This window comes from Carassius carassius, chromosome 30 (genome assembly GCF_963082965.1).
Source record: "Carassius carassius chromosome 30, fCarCar2.1, whole genome shotgun sequence".
Lineage (NCBI taxonomy): Eukaryota > Metazoa > Chordata > Actinopteri > Cypriniformes > Cyprinidae > Carassius > Carassius carassius.
Window position 1 is genome coordinate 22,555,033 of NC_081784.1, and position 14,606 is coordinate 22,569,638.

Here is a 14,606-nt window from a genome sequence, read left to right on the forward strand (position 1 = left end):
TTATGCTGGTGTGTAGCAAGCTATGAATACTCTTCTAGACCTTAGACTGTTGGCATTGGCCTGACCTGGTTGTTCTTTGACCTAAGACACAATAACAACAACCCTGCCGTTTAACTACAAAGAACGACTTTCTTGATACTTATACACTTGCACTTGAAAAAACCAACAAACTCACACATTAGCCATTTCATTTTCTGTGTTATTTTTTTTATGGCATTTGTTTCATTATGGGATAGCAGAGTGTCCACCATTTGATGCACATCATGCATGAACTTATGGACACCCTTCTTTACTGTCAGTAAGATTTTTGGTTCTGAAAAAAAAAAAGTTATATTTAGATTCAGTAAGGATGCATGGAATTGTTTAAAAGTGACAGTAAAGACCTTTGTAATGTTACAAAAGATATATGTTTCAAATAAATGCTGCAAATGCTTTCTATTGATGAAAGAATCCAGAGTTTGTTTCCTTAGAAGTAAATATTAAGCTTTTTTTATGTTGATAATAATAATAAATTATCATTGAGCACCAAATAAGAATTTTATCATGTGGCACTAGGACAAAATTCAGCTTTGCATCACATGAATAAAACACATGTTAAAATCTATTAAAATAGAAAGCAATTATTTAAAAATGTAATGAGATTTCAAAATATTACTGTTTTACTGCATTTGCGATCAAATAAAATATGTGTAATAAATGTAAATAAATGTTCTTTTTTTTCCAGATGAACCATCCCTTTAAGATTTAGAATTAAAACCCAGTCTTTTTACTTTCTCAATTTCCCAAAGATAAACATGCTGCTTAAACATGTCCCATGTTCATTGTTAAATAAACAGCAGTAATAGGTTATCACAAGGCACTCCCAGGATGTGTGTCCACCACTGTCCAGATCAGATCTCTGACCCAGCACGTCTTGTTTCTCCATTGCAAATTCTCAGACACTAATTTCCCAGTGGGGAAACAAACTGAAGTCAGTAAAAGGTGGCCACAGAACATATTATTCAGTGTATTTTTCAAATGCTACCAAGGGTTTTTGAACGATGTACAGTTACTTCATATTCAGTAAGGGAAATGTCATACATTAACTTGACATATAACAAAAGTCTGGCTTCACAGGGGAGTGAAAAGTTGAACCAACAGGAAATAACTCATCCACAGTGTTTACACAAAATATGCATGAAGGCAAAGTGAATATTTTCAAAGCACCTTCTTGTCGGACTGTATATTTGAGCTGAAACAAACACATTTAACTCTCTAAACCTGGACAGAATGCTGTTGTAGATTAATATGCAATCTAGACATGTTTATCAGCCATTCTGTCATGATAAAGTTCACTGCTGGATGAAAAATGACATGATGCCATGAAGACATTTAAAAAAAAAAAAAAAAACCACTATTTTAGATTTGTAATGCTAGTGAACATTTTATCCTTAAAAGAACCCAAAGAAACACTGTCCACCATAATCAGCCAACGTCAAGCATGTTCTAGTCTTTCTCCTTCAACCTTTGCCCAGCTTCCGTCTCTGTTTGTCTGTAGATGATTATAGGACACTGCTGCTGGCAGAAGCTCTGTTGGAGGAATGTCTGCTTGAGAACATGACCCTGCTGAAGAATTCTACACCTCTGACTGAAGATTCGCAGCCCAAACTATCCCGAGCCAAAGCTCACCTCAACAGCATCCTAAGCAGAGGACGCCTGGAGGTCTGGCACAGTCTCTCTCTTGTCAGTTAAGCATCTCTGAGAACAAGAACAAGCACTTTTGGGGATTTAGTTTAGCTTTGTGAACAACCTAAATTCCATCAGTTTTAGTAACTTAAGTTAGATATATCAAACCATTATAAGTGTTTGCAAACAATGGTGCAACGGTTTTACCCAAAACTTCATGTTTCTGAGCCATTTTTTTTCTTTGTGCTTAAAAAAAAAGATTTATTTCTTTGTGCATTTATTAGTATTGGTTGATAAAAAGTTGATATTGGTTGAAAAGTTGATGATTGGTTGATATTGGTTGAAAAAAAGATAAAATGTAGTTTTTTTTTTACCACTTTTTAATAGCAATTACAATTTTTCGTGCAGCCCTAATTATCGGTGATTTTTGGTTTCTTCCCCTGTAGCCGCACTACCTGAATGAAGCTCTGCTCCTGCTGGCTAAAGTGCACTATGTTCAGGGACGCTACAGGGACGCCCAGGGCATGTGTGCCAGAGCTGGTTTGGATGATTTCACCCGCCACGAGCGGCCTGTCTACCAGCTACGCATGCTGGCAGAGGCCTTTGTCATTAAAGGTATAAACAGTTGAGAGATCACTAATAGCTCATGAATCCTTCCTCATTATTGTATAATTAAATTATCACAAGGCAATTAACATACTGTATACAGTAATGCATAAAGTAATGTGTTGTAGCTTCCTGCAACCGTTCAGCATCGAAACAGTCTCTTTAAGATTTTGACAATATTAATTTTGTGAAAACGTAAATGTTCTCTCAAGTTTAGTGTGTCTCAATTGGAAAAAATCTCTAAATGAATTTTGCGCGTAAGTTAAAAGACTATGTGACTTATACAGCATGGCCATAATAATTGCTAGAGCAATTTAAATGTGCATTTATGAAGTTATTTTGTAATTTTCATTGCTCCATTCCACTGAGCATTTGCCTCAGGCATGCTTTTGTTGGACTCGTACCCAAGCTAAAGTGTACAGTGAAAAAAAAAGAAGGCTCTGCATTGCAATCACAGAGAAGTCTGTTGATAGGAGCGTGTGTTTTCTTTTTTCATACCCTTATAGACAGAATGTAAAAACAGAAGTAAAAAAGAGGCAGTTTTACGTCTTTGTCTACAGGGAAGCTTCTAAATATATAATTTTAGTTGCCTTTTAAAAAAGGGGGTTTCCAGTGCATCACATCCTGCATTTGTAGAATGTCCATCATGTTTTTTTTTTTTAATCTCCCATGATTTTCTCACACAGAACATTCTCTCACACTATTAACAAGTACCAAAAAGTATGTGGTCCCAGGGGTATGTGTATGTGTATAAACCTGACAACATCAGCACTCCAACAGTAAAGAAAACATATTGAAGTATTCATAAATTTGACTATCTGTCTATCTGTCTGTCTGTCTGTCTGTCTGTCTATCTATCTATCATCTTGTATAATGTTGCCTTTTCCAGACTTTCAGACTTTTCCAGACTCAAAAACAGTTTCTCTTGTATAAGCACTTGTTAAGTGTTCATTTTGGTTGCTGTATACAACTCTTCTCTTCAGAACTGTATAGATGGGGAACTCTTTTTAACAGTAGTGATGTTGTTAAGTTGCCCTAATTTGTGTAGTTCCTCATTGTTAGTTCTCCTCTGTGTACTTCCTCATGTAAAGCTGGAACTAGTGATTTCTGGGAAAAGTCAGTGTACTGTAGGTACAAGTCTGGGTAAATCTGAGATATCAAACCCCTAGTCAGTGGTTGTCTGCGTAATTCAGAAAATGCTGACACTTTCTTTTAAGGTGTCCTTTTTACAAATTACATGCACTTGCTATTATAATAGCAAATAATTATGCATAATTACATGCAAGCCAAACCCTAATCCTCACCCTAACCATATAAGTGCATGTAGTCAATTAATATTACTCAGTACTTAAATGCATAACAGGGCTCGGCATTAAGCTTTGACATGAGCTTGTACATCGGACAAGTATATCAATCGTTCACTTATCCGAGTACAAAAGTTACTTGTCCGGGGAAAAATTTTTGTTTTTGTTTTTTTGGCACAAATGTAATTTATTCTAAAGCAGTCTCATCATTGCTCTATCAGGTATTACTTTTTGCTTTTTGATATTTGCCTTAAAGGGTTAGTTCGCCCAATTTGCAAAATTATGTAATTAATAACTCACCCTCATGTTGATCCAAACCAGTAAGACCTCCATTTATCTTCGGATCACAGTTTAAGATATTTTAGATTTAGTCCGAGAGCTCTCAGTCCCTCCATTGAAACTGTGTGTACAGTATACTGTCCATGTCCAGAAAGGTAAGAAAAACGTCATCAAAGTAGTCCATGTGACATCAGAGGGTCAGTTAGAATTTTTTGAAGCATCGAAAATACATTTTGGTTCAAAACTAGCAAAAACTATGACTTTATTCAGCATTGTCTTCTCTTCCGTGTCTGTTGTGAGAGAGTTCAAAACTCTGCAGTTTGTGATATCCGGTTCGCGAATGAATCATTTGATGTAACCGGATCTCTTTGAACCAGTTCATCAAATCGAACTGAATCGTTTTAAACGGTTCGCGTCTCCAATACGCATTAATCCACAAATGACTTAAGCTGTTAACGTGTTTAATGTGGCTGACACTCCCTCTGAGTTAAAACAAACCAATATCCCGGAGTAATTCATTTACTCAAACAATAAACTGACTGAACTGCTGTGAAGAGAGAGATGAACACCGAGCCGAGCCAGATAATGACTCGTTCACGAGTCAAGAACCGGTTGCATCAGTTTTCGGATCACCAGTAGTTCTTTCTGACAGTTCGATTCAATAAACCGGTTGAAGAAAACGGTTCACCGGTTCTTTTGCGCTCGACGTAATGGCGTCATTGGCGATGATTGCAAGCCTTCGGTTTACCTGCGCTCATATCATTAGCACAGAATCCGTTCAGAATCAATCACCAAAAGAATCAGTTCGGTTCAGACGCTCTGTGTGTCGGTCTGCTTCACGCTGAATGACACATGCGCAGTATCATCAGCTCCTCAGTTCTCGAATCGGACGCATCTGACAGAAAAGGTTCTTGACTCGTGAACGAGTCATTATCTGCCTCGGCTCGGTGTTCATCTTCAGTTCTCTCTTCACAGCCGTTCAGTCAGTGTACTGTTTGAGTAAATGAATTACTCCGGGATATTGGTTTGTTTGAACTCAGAGGGAGTGTCAGCCACATTAAACAAGTTAACATCTTAAGTCATTTGTGGATTAATGTGTATTGGAGACGCGAACCGTTTAAAAAGATTGAGTTCGATTTGGTGAACTGGTTCAAAAAGATCCGGTTACATCGAATGATTCATTCGCGAACCGGATATCACAAACTTCTTTGTTTTGAACTGTTCTTACAACAGACACGGAAGACAATTCTGAATAAAGTCGTAGTTTTGGACCAAAATGTATTTTCGATGCTTCAAAATATTCTAACTGACCCTCTGATGTCACATGGACTACTTTGATGATGTTTTTCTATGGAAGTAAAATAATGACATGTCTTTGAAACAAAAAAGCATGCTGAATAGCACTAACTGAAAAATAATGCATTGCATTAACAGTACTTGCATTTTAATGCCTTGAATTTCCAGGGCTTGCATTGTTAGGTCCTGAAATTTTATATAGATGTTCATTTAAGCTGTGAATATTTCAATTCAAAATATTTCACACACCTTTTTATAATTAAAAAATCAATAATTCATATTGACCTTCCAGAATTCACTTCCAAAATATTAAATCGTTTAAAAAATACGATGTATAATATTCGACAGGCAAATTTCGGTCCATTTTATTTCACTTTCCAAATTCGCTTCCACAAATTCAGTGGTTAAAATTCGGCAGATAATTCACCCTTTCACATCCGGGAGCTGCAGGAATAGCAGTAGAGCACAGAGGCATGATCTCCATCTGCTGTCAGTTGCTCACCAGCAGGTGGTGCAAGCGGCTGTTAAATAAGGCCAAAGCAACAGGTGGATTAAGTAATACAGTTACAAAAACTGATCTACAGAAATTTAGGCAGAAGTTTTGATAATCGGGGCATGTGGAAAAGCTGATTGTGCGTATGTTTATTTCAACATCTTTCTGTTACCAAGTAAGCAGCATTCAAAGGAGATTATAATGGTGTTTTACCCAACGCTGAATTACAGAACTAACATTACATCTAAGGAAGACATATATTGCTTTCGGTTGTTTAGTTTCGTAACTTTGTGTCATGGCTTGTGCGTCGCTGTGCTGTAATACCGGGGATCCCCTCACGTCACACTCCAGGATTCCCCAACGACGAGTAACGCTTCTCAATCAATTAATACTGTGATATAAGACCTCAGATCTCAGAACACATTTTATTGATGATTATGCAAACTATATAGAGGCAAGCAAATGAGGTCAAAAAGAATCCAATGCGCTGCATTTTCTTTATAATTGATTTCCATTACCACTGATCTATAAAGTCGACAGTCCCACAAAGATATCAATACCATGATTAGTTTTAACAATATGCAACCAATTTATATTAACAAAAAAAAAAATGAGTTAAAAACAATCTAGGTATATTAATTCAGAAAATTTAAACTGAAGAAATTATTGACATGCTACCGCACCCAAGGGACCGTCTGACAATTCCACTGACTGGGTTAAAAGGTCCTATGTGTTTTAATTACAATTTTAAATAACACACTGTCAAATTCTTAATCTTGTATTTCTCATAGTGATTTTCTACAGGTCAGATTTGGCCAATACCTCCCTTCATATATTTACGGTATACAATTATTTACATATTAAAGATCCCTGGAAAGGGTTTTCTTGTTCCAACAGTTGTAGCACATTGCTAGATACAAGACTGACTTACTACAGGTTAGATTTAGCCAATATCGCCCTTACATTACGTACAGTACATATATTTCTTTAAAAAAAAAAAAAAAAACATTTACCCAAAGGGATTTTTTCATGTTTCACAGGTTGTACTAGTATGTTGTTAGTTACGTAGTTCATGTAAATTGCTAATATCTGCCTTATAGTGTATGTGCCATTCACAATTATTTAAAACAAAACAAAATCTGTAAGACCCCAAAAGGGATTTTTCATGTTTCAAATTAATGTACTTTATGTACAGCAAGGGAGGTATTAGCAGAAATTTACCTATAGTATGTCAGTCTAGTCACTAGGAATGTACTACAACCTTTGGAACATAATAAAATAATAAAATAAAAATTATGTGAATTACAGTAATTTCTTATGAGTTATTATATACTGTATATACAGTGAGGAAGATATTGGCAAAATTTCAACTGGAGCAAGTCAGTCTGGTCACTAGCAACATACTAGTAACATACAACCATTTGAACACGAAAACCCCCATTTTTTAAGTATTGTAATTTTTTCTTAAAAAGATATTTGTGTAGTGTCCATATAAAGAGAAATAAGTTATTGGCCATATATATTTAGTGAGTTTGAGTAAATTATTAATTTATTGTAAACTGATTAATTTATATATATTATTGTACTACGTTTCGTTTTGAGGTAAATTTGCAGATGGTCCCTAAAGGATCTTAGGCAAATATCAAACATAAAACTACTGCGCTTGGTTTACTTTTTCCAAAAAAAAAAAAAAGGTTAAATTTGGTGAAACTTTGTGGTTTGTGAGGCTCATCTGCTTAATTATACATAATATACAGTAATATATTGTATTAATTAGATGCCGAATTTAATAATTTAATATCTTGAGGCAATAAAAGACGTTAATGTTATATATATATATATATATATATATATATATAACATGCAGTTTTTCTTGTTCCGTAACTTGCGTTCATATCCTCATCTGTCTGTATATAGTTTGCATCATCAGTAAGATGTGAGTTTTGTCTTTTACATGTCCGCATTTGCGTTGAATTCTTACATGTGATCAATACATTAAGTTAGAATAATAAGACACTATATGATTGTTAATATTCAAATGAAATCCGTATCAACAAACTCCATCTGTCAAAATGCATAAATAATGTTATTAGATTAATGTTTTACTTTTTTTGACATACAAATATTAAATGTTGGAAAAATGCAATGATACTTTTAAATATGAAATTAAACCACTAATAGTGGTGGCAAGTCACTTTCTTAATGAGTGAACCATTGATTCAACCGATTCGTTCAAACCGCTGATTCGTTCAATAAATGAAGCAAGTAACCGTTTTTATAAATGGCTCACTGAATCATTGACTTGTTCAAAAATGAATCATTTAGTAACGAAAAACTTGTGTGTTTCTCGCAGATATGTGACTGTTCTGCTGTGGCTTTGCTTAGGACTATTTTTGTATCGAAAATGGAGCAAAAACTGTCTAAAAAGTAAGTCAGTTAATATTAGTAGTTTATTTAACTAAAGCTGGATAAAATCAATATCACATTAGCAATCGAGCTGAAAGTCGGGAAAACATCACTCCTGGTCGTGTAGAGTTGCATATATATATTTTTCTACTGCAGTATGTTTGTTCATGTGTGCTATTACGTTTATAGTTGCTAGTCAGACCGGCTGCATGAGCCTCAACTGACGCGACCTTGATACTGTCAATACATGTTTTTATACAGTCTATGGTCAATGCATTATCCGTTAAAGTAATAAAATCAGAATCATTCTCGCCAAAGTTTCGGTGCTGCCCTAGTTATTGTTTGTTTTCAAAATTTTGATCAGGTTACTTGTCCGGTCTGGCAATTAAAATATTCTCTCACTTGCCCCTTCACAAAATCAAAAACAAGTGTTAATGTCGAGCCCTGCATAATTAAACCGTAACAAGGACACCTTAAAATAAAGTGTAACCCAGAAAATGATCTGTTTATTAGGATGTCCTTAATATAATGTTTTCTAGGAGATTCAAATGTTTGTTTTTCTTGCCCTGCTGAAGCAATGGATGAGACCAAGACTCAATGTTCTAGACTGAATAAATGATAAAGTCATTTGAAAAGACCTGTTTGTTTGAGAAACAGTTACTTGCTCTCCTACTGTTTCTCAAATTGGCACATATCGATTAGGAATCGACCGCACCAAACACAGGGATCCGTTCTCGTCGCACGTGTCTAATTAAGGCTAATCAGCAGTACTGTAATTGGAGATGTACTGCATTGCTATATTCATTTAGCATGTCTGGGCTCCATGCTTAACTATATTTCATTCTCTCCCAAATTACTATAATCTGATCTTAACCTAATTGTTCTTCATAAATGTTCAGGTTTGTCTTTGGACCATCAGTCTATGTCAGGTGCTTCCCGTGTTAGACTGTCCGAGAGAGAGGAAGAGTGCCTGTCCTGTTACCTCATGGCCTGTGATGCTGGCCTGCTGTACCTGCAAGAGCTTGACAAGGTCGGTGTGTGTTTTACATCTTGTCAAGGGTTGGTTCACTCAGAACATATTTATTTGTGTAGACATGTCTCTCACTGTTGTCTTGGCATGTCTAACTGCATTTTCAGCACCGCGTGCATTAGTGATTCAAATTTAAAGAGACAGTAAACTTTTATAAGCACTGACTCTGAATGCAAGAATGCATTATTTGTGTGTGTGTGTATATATAAAATTGGTAAGTTACATTGCATACGTATTTTCTTCACTAGACTGTTTGCACGCCAAGTTCCAAAACAGCTAAAAGTGGTTCATCAGTCCCTCATTCTGACTTGGACCTAGGTTTATTCCTGCAGGCAGCTCTTCAGAGCGCATACCTGTCACTGTTGAGGAAAGGGTGAGCCCATATGCTACTAATCTCAGACTCTTTACCCACAATTCCCTGCCCTCTACATTGAGCACTCATGCAGCCATGCACACACAGTATTCAGAGCACAGCTCGACTGAATCCATTTATGAACTCCATGTGAATATTTGACTGGCACTGTGTAAACACACCGCTGGTATTCTTGTGTCAACATGACCAGTGTGACGTGTGGATGTGCCAGTCATGTCCAGCAGGTGTCAGTGTTATAACACAAGTGATTTTATGTCGGGTCTTGTTTACAGTCGTTTCAATCATCTTTTTTGAGATTGAGTACTGACAGACTGCAACTTTAAAATATTAGGACTGTCAATAGATTCAGTTAACAGTAAATATATTAAACAACATTATTTTTTTCCAGTTCCAGAAAGAATGCAAAATAACATGTCAATTGTGTCAGTTTGTATGTATGATACGGAATGTGTGTGCGCATATAGCCTATAATATATGTGACCCTGGACCACTAAACCAGTTTTAAGTGTCAGTTTTTCGAAATTGAGATTTATACATCACTGAATAAATACAAACCTGAATAAATAAGCTTTCCATTGATGTATGGTTTGTTAGGATCGGACAATATTTGGACGAGATCTGGAATATGAGGGTACAAAAATAAGAAAATACTGAGAAAATAGCCTAAATTGCCTTTAAAGTTGTCCAAATTAAGTTCTTAGCAAAGCATATTACTAATAAAAAATTAAGTTTTGATATATATATACGGTAGGAAATTTCCAAAATATCTTCATAGAACATGATCTTTACTTAATATCCTAATGATTTTAGGCATAAAAGAAAAATCAATAATTTTGACCCATACAAGGTTTTTTTTTTTTTTGCTATTGCTAAACATATACCCCAGCGACTTAAGACTGGTTTTGTGGTCCTGGGTCACATATATGTGCAGTGTAGTCTATAAAGACACCGAACAGCGGTAGATTTCCGCACAGTGCTCTGAGACAGAAATCCGTGACTGTAAATGCTGTAAATACAGTTCTATATTTCTCAAACTGCATCAAAACACAGGTGAAATGCAAACACCAAAATCAATCAAAACAAATTCACAATAATGCAATATCATATCATTACCCACATTTTTGGACTTTAGTCTTTTTGTAACAAAAGTGTTTTTGCAGCGAATCACTGTAATAATGGCCACTTTAATAATATAGCCATTATTACGGTCTATATTTTATCTAGTATAATGTGAATGTATTACAATTCCGAGATCATAAAAAGCCATACTGTTACACTAGGGTTGCCAGGTCTGCGTAACAAAACCAGCCCAATTGATACTCAATACGAGCCCAATCGCCTTCCAGTGGAAAATCAAAATCACTCCAAAATAGTGTTCCATGAGGTTAAAACCTGCACCATTAGTCTGCAGTGAGCAGGACACTGACACACCATTTAAAACTAAAGTTTATCATAATCCTTCATCCTCATTCCCCTTCTGTTTCTTCTTATTAATTGACACACACTCACTTGTACAGTAGTTGTATAATAATCATCAGTTTTACCTGTTAAGTCAATCAACATCTTATTTTTCAATAATTTTTCTTCCCACAATCACTTCTGCTCATGTGTGTTAGTCACCTGGCTCAGGGGACACAACAGCTGCGGCGGGTCATGAGGGCTTTGGAGACTCGGGGGTCCCAGAGTTTTCGTAAGGTGAGATCTGGATAAACAAGATTTTTGATGCTCACAATCACACAGCAGTGTCAGAGTCAGTGGTTGTTATCTATTGTGTCGTGTTGTTCAGACAGTAGCACGCAGGCTTGCAGAAGTGTTACTGGGATCAGTGTGTGAGGAAGCGTACTGGGGTCCATTGTCTCCTCCACCACCCGGCTGGCTGAAGCGAGAAGGAGCCACATATCCCAAAGACGCCATCTACCCCTCATCCAGACCACCACAGCGCTACAACACTGAGGGGTCTGACTCTCTCTTTCCTTTTCCATTCTCTTTATATTCAATTTAAGTTTTCATGTATGAAACAATATGTACTTGTAAGAAAAAAAGCACAACAACTAAACAAGTAAAATTTGATGACAAACTTTGATGTTGGCTTGATAAATTACAATAACTTTTAAAAGCTTGAAGTTTGAATGTTTTACTCTGATAAGACATTAAATAAGTCAGTCCAATACAAACTAATTTAGACTTCAGACCCCATTAGCAGTGTTGGGAAGGTTACTTTGGAAATGTAATAGGTTACAGATTACAAGTTACCCTATTTAAAATGTAATAGTAGTGTAACTTTTTCAATTACTTTTTTTAAAGTAATGTAACTGATTACTTTTGATTACTTTTTGATTACTTTTAAAAATCTCTAATAAATGTTTATTTGCAACTGTTAATAATTTTCAAACATTTACACCATGCAGGTTTACCCTTAAAGTAGAGCTCAATACTGTCAGATTTCCCCATCCTTCATCACTTGAATTAAGATGATCAAATTTGAACACATCCACCACACAATCAGACTTTAGTTCTGCATTTTACTTTAAGATTGATCTGAAGTTCAATGCAAATTTAAAATCATAAGAAATTGTTTAGTGAAACTTTTTTTAAACCAAATCTATGCATAATTACAGGAAACACTGCTTCTAACAATAGTTTGGAAAGAAAAATAGTTAATTAAAAAATAATAAATAAAAGCATATACATCAACTCAAATATGTTATCTAATAAGCATACCTCCTATTCTGTGTACTAAAATCCTGAAACATTGCTGCTCTTTGTATATGATGATAGTTTTCTCAAAACAAGTTAAATGCTCATGAAGTGATTCATGATAGAGATTGTGTTTATGTGTTCATGTACTAATATATCGAAACGGCAGAGGTTGAAAACACTCCGAGCTTCAGTAGGCCTATGTATAGTAAATGAAACCGCATGTCTGCATCAATTTCCATGAGGGGTGGACTGGAAAAAAAAATTCAGACCAGGAAATCTCAAACTCATACAAACAAATTCATGGACAACACTATTTTTTTTATGGACCTCACATAAAAAAAGTTTAAAATCTTTAGTTTGGGGACATGCAAAATAATTAAAGGTTCTCTCCTGAACTGCACCTTCACTTCCATTTTTCTCTTCACAAAACTATACTTTCTAAATTGCCTACATGTCAAAGTGAGTGCATCACTTCAATATATTTATAGAAAAATCCTAATCCTAATCATGTTTTCCCTTACAAAAATTTACCATGCTTTTATTATATAAAAGTACATTAACCGTGTTTTATTTATTTGCAAATGGATTACCATTTGTATTTGTTTTTAAATAAAATAAATTAGTAAAATAATTTTTAATTTGTGGCATGGTTTAACAATAGTAACCTTTTGTCTCTGGATTTATAGCAAAATATTAAAACATTAATTTTCGTTAGGTGTAGTTGTCTGTCGTAGCTTCCCCTAAACCTATAATAAAATATCATTATTTTTCAGCTAAATTACTACTGTAACATTACAATAGATAATATTGATGTCGTTTATACAGTATTTTGAGTGAGTGTGATCAATGTGCTGTTGCTCTTTGGCTAAGTGAACAAATACAAAACTACAATAGCATCTTTACAGATGGAACCCTGAACAGAAGTGTCGCTTCTCTGGTCCAGCTGTGCGCTTCAGTCCACTCCGGTCTCTCTTTCTCGCATTGATTACTCGGTCTCTGAGGTGCAGAGAGCACGCCAGTCACGACTAACCGATCCATGATTTATTAGAGATTTAATTATCAAATAGCGGATTCGGAAATGATCGCTTTAGTACATTCGGCAGGCAATTATACAATAATAATATTAAAATAGCGGGACAAATCGTCTGCCAGGCCACCGGGAATTGTCACGGTTCTCCGGATGTCCGGTCCGCGCCTGTTTTCCACAGACACGCAGAACGTGCAGGATTCATAATGTCTTTTGCAGCTTAATATTCACAGACACTAGTCCATGCTTTGATTCAAGTTTACTGACCTACTTTTGATTTATTTGTCCAAAATGTGGCATATTCTGTCCGCGTTAGGCAATAGCAATCCCGTTTTTATGACTGGATTCTACGAACCAGACTATGTTTCTGCATCGCGGAAATTATGGATTATGGATTATGGATGTGTGAAATATTCATATGTAATCCCCTTTGTAATCTTTAAAAAATTCATAAGTAACTGTAATTTAATTACTAATTATCTTAGTAACTGTAACTGATTACAGTTACATTTATTTTGTAATTAAATTACGTAACGCTGTTACATGTAACTAGTTACTCCTCAACACTGCCCATTAGACCAGCTTGACCTGTTGTAAAGCATATGCTGGTTAGGTATGATTTGAAGCTGGGATGCTAGTTTGAGCTGGTTTATGCTGGTCCTTGGCTGGTTTAAGATGGTCCTTAGCTGGTCATGTACTGTTCCTAAACGGTCTGACCAGCTTAAGATCAGCACATGACCATCTGAGGGCCAGCATAAACCAGCAAATGAAAAGCTTTAACCAGCATCCCAGCTTTAAAACATACTTAACCAGTATATGCAGGTTGACTAGCTCAGCCAGACTGGGAGACCAGCTTAAACCAGCTAAGACCAGCCAACCAGTTTAGGCTGGGTTTGGTTGTTGCTTGGCATTGTTTACATGCTTCTGGGAGTTATAGAATGTTCTTAATTTTTCTTAACATGCTTTAATATGTGGAGTATTGTTATCTTTTTTTTAGCTTGTTTATATCACTTTGTAACATCGTTAACAAGCTTCTAGCATGTTGTCAACACATTTAGCACATTGCTAGTATGGTAAACATGTTGATAGCATGTTGATTGTAAAATATATCACATTTCTAGCATTTTTGACATGCTGCTAACATGTCTCTAGTATATCTTAGCACATTGCTAGCATGATTTAGTATGTTGCTACAATGTTTGAACATGTTGCTAAGCACTTTAGCACTTTGCCAGAATGATTTAGCATGTTTCTAAAATGTTTTAGCACATTGCTAGCATGATTTAACCTGTTTGCCGGCAAGTCAAGTCACATTTAATTATATAGCGCTTTAAACAGTTTCTAACATGTTCCAGCAAGTTGCTACCATAATTTAGCACATTGCTGGCATTTCTTAACATTTCTTAACATCTAGCATATTTATAAAC

At 35.6% G+C, this 14,606-nt stretch overlaps 1 protein-coding gene across 1 annotated transcript in view; it reads left to right on the forward strand.

Moving 5' to 3' along the window:
- The window catches only part of LOC132110916 (tetratricopeptide repeat protein 7A-like), a 37,183-nt gene that overhangs the window by 629 nt on the left and 21,948 nt on the right, over positions 1-14,606 (forward strand). Inside the window, exons 2-7 of the mRNA XM_059518020.1 lie at positions 1,538-1,701; positions 2,112-2,280; positions 8,949-9,079; positions 9,328-9,452; positions 11,069-11,147; positions 11,239-11,408. Of these exons, the coding sequence (XP_059374003.1) occupies positions 1,538-1,701; positions 2,112-2,280; positions 8,949-9,079; positions 9,328-9,452; positions 11,069-11,147; positions 11,239-11,408 (838 nt within the window). The remainder of the gene's footprint in view (positions 1-1,537; positions 1,702-2,111; positions 2,281-8,948; positions 9,080-9,327; positions 9,453-11,068; positions 11,148-11,238; positions 11,409-14,606) is intronic.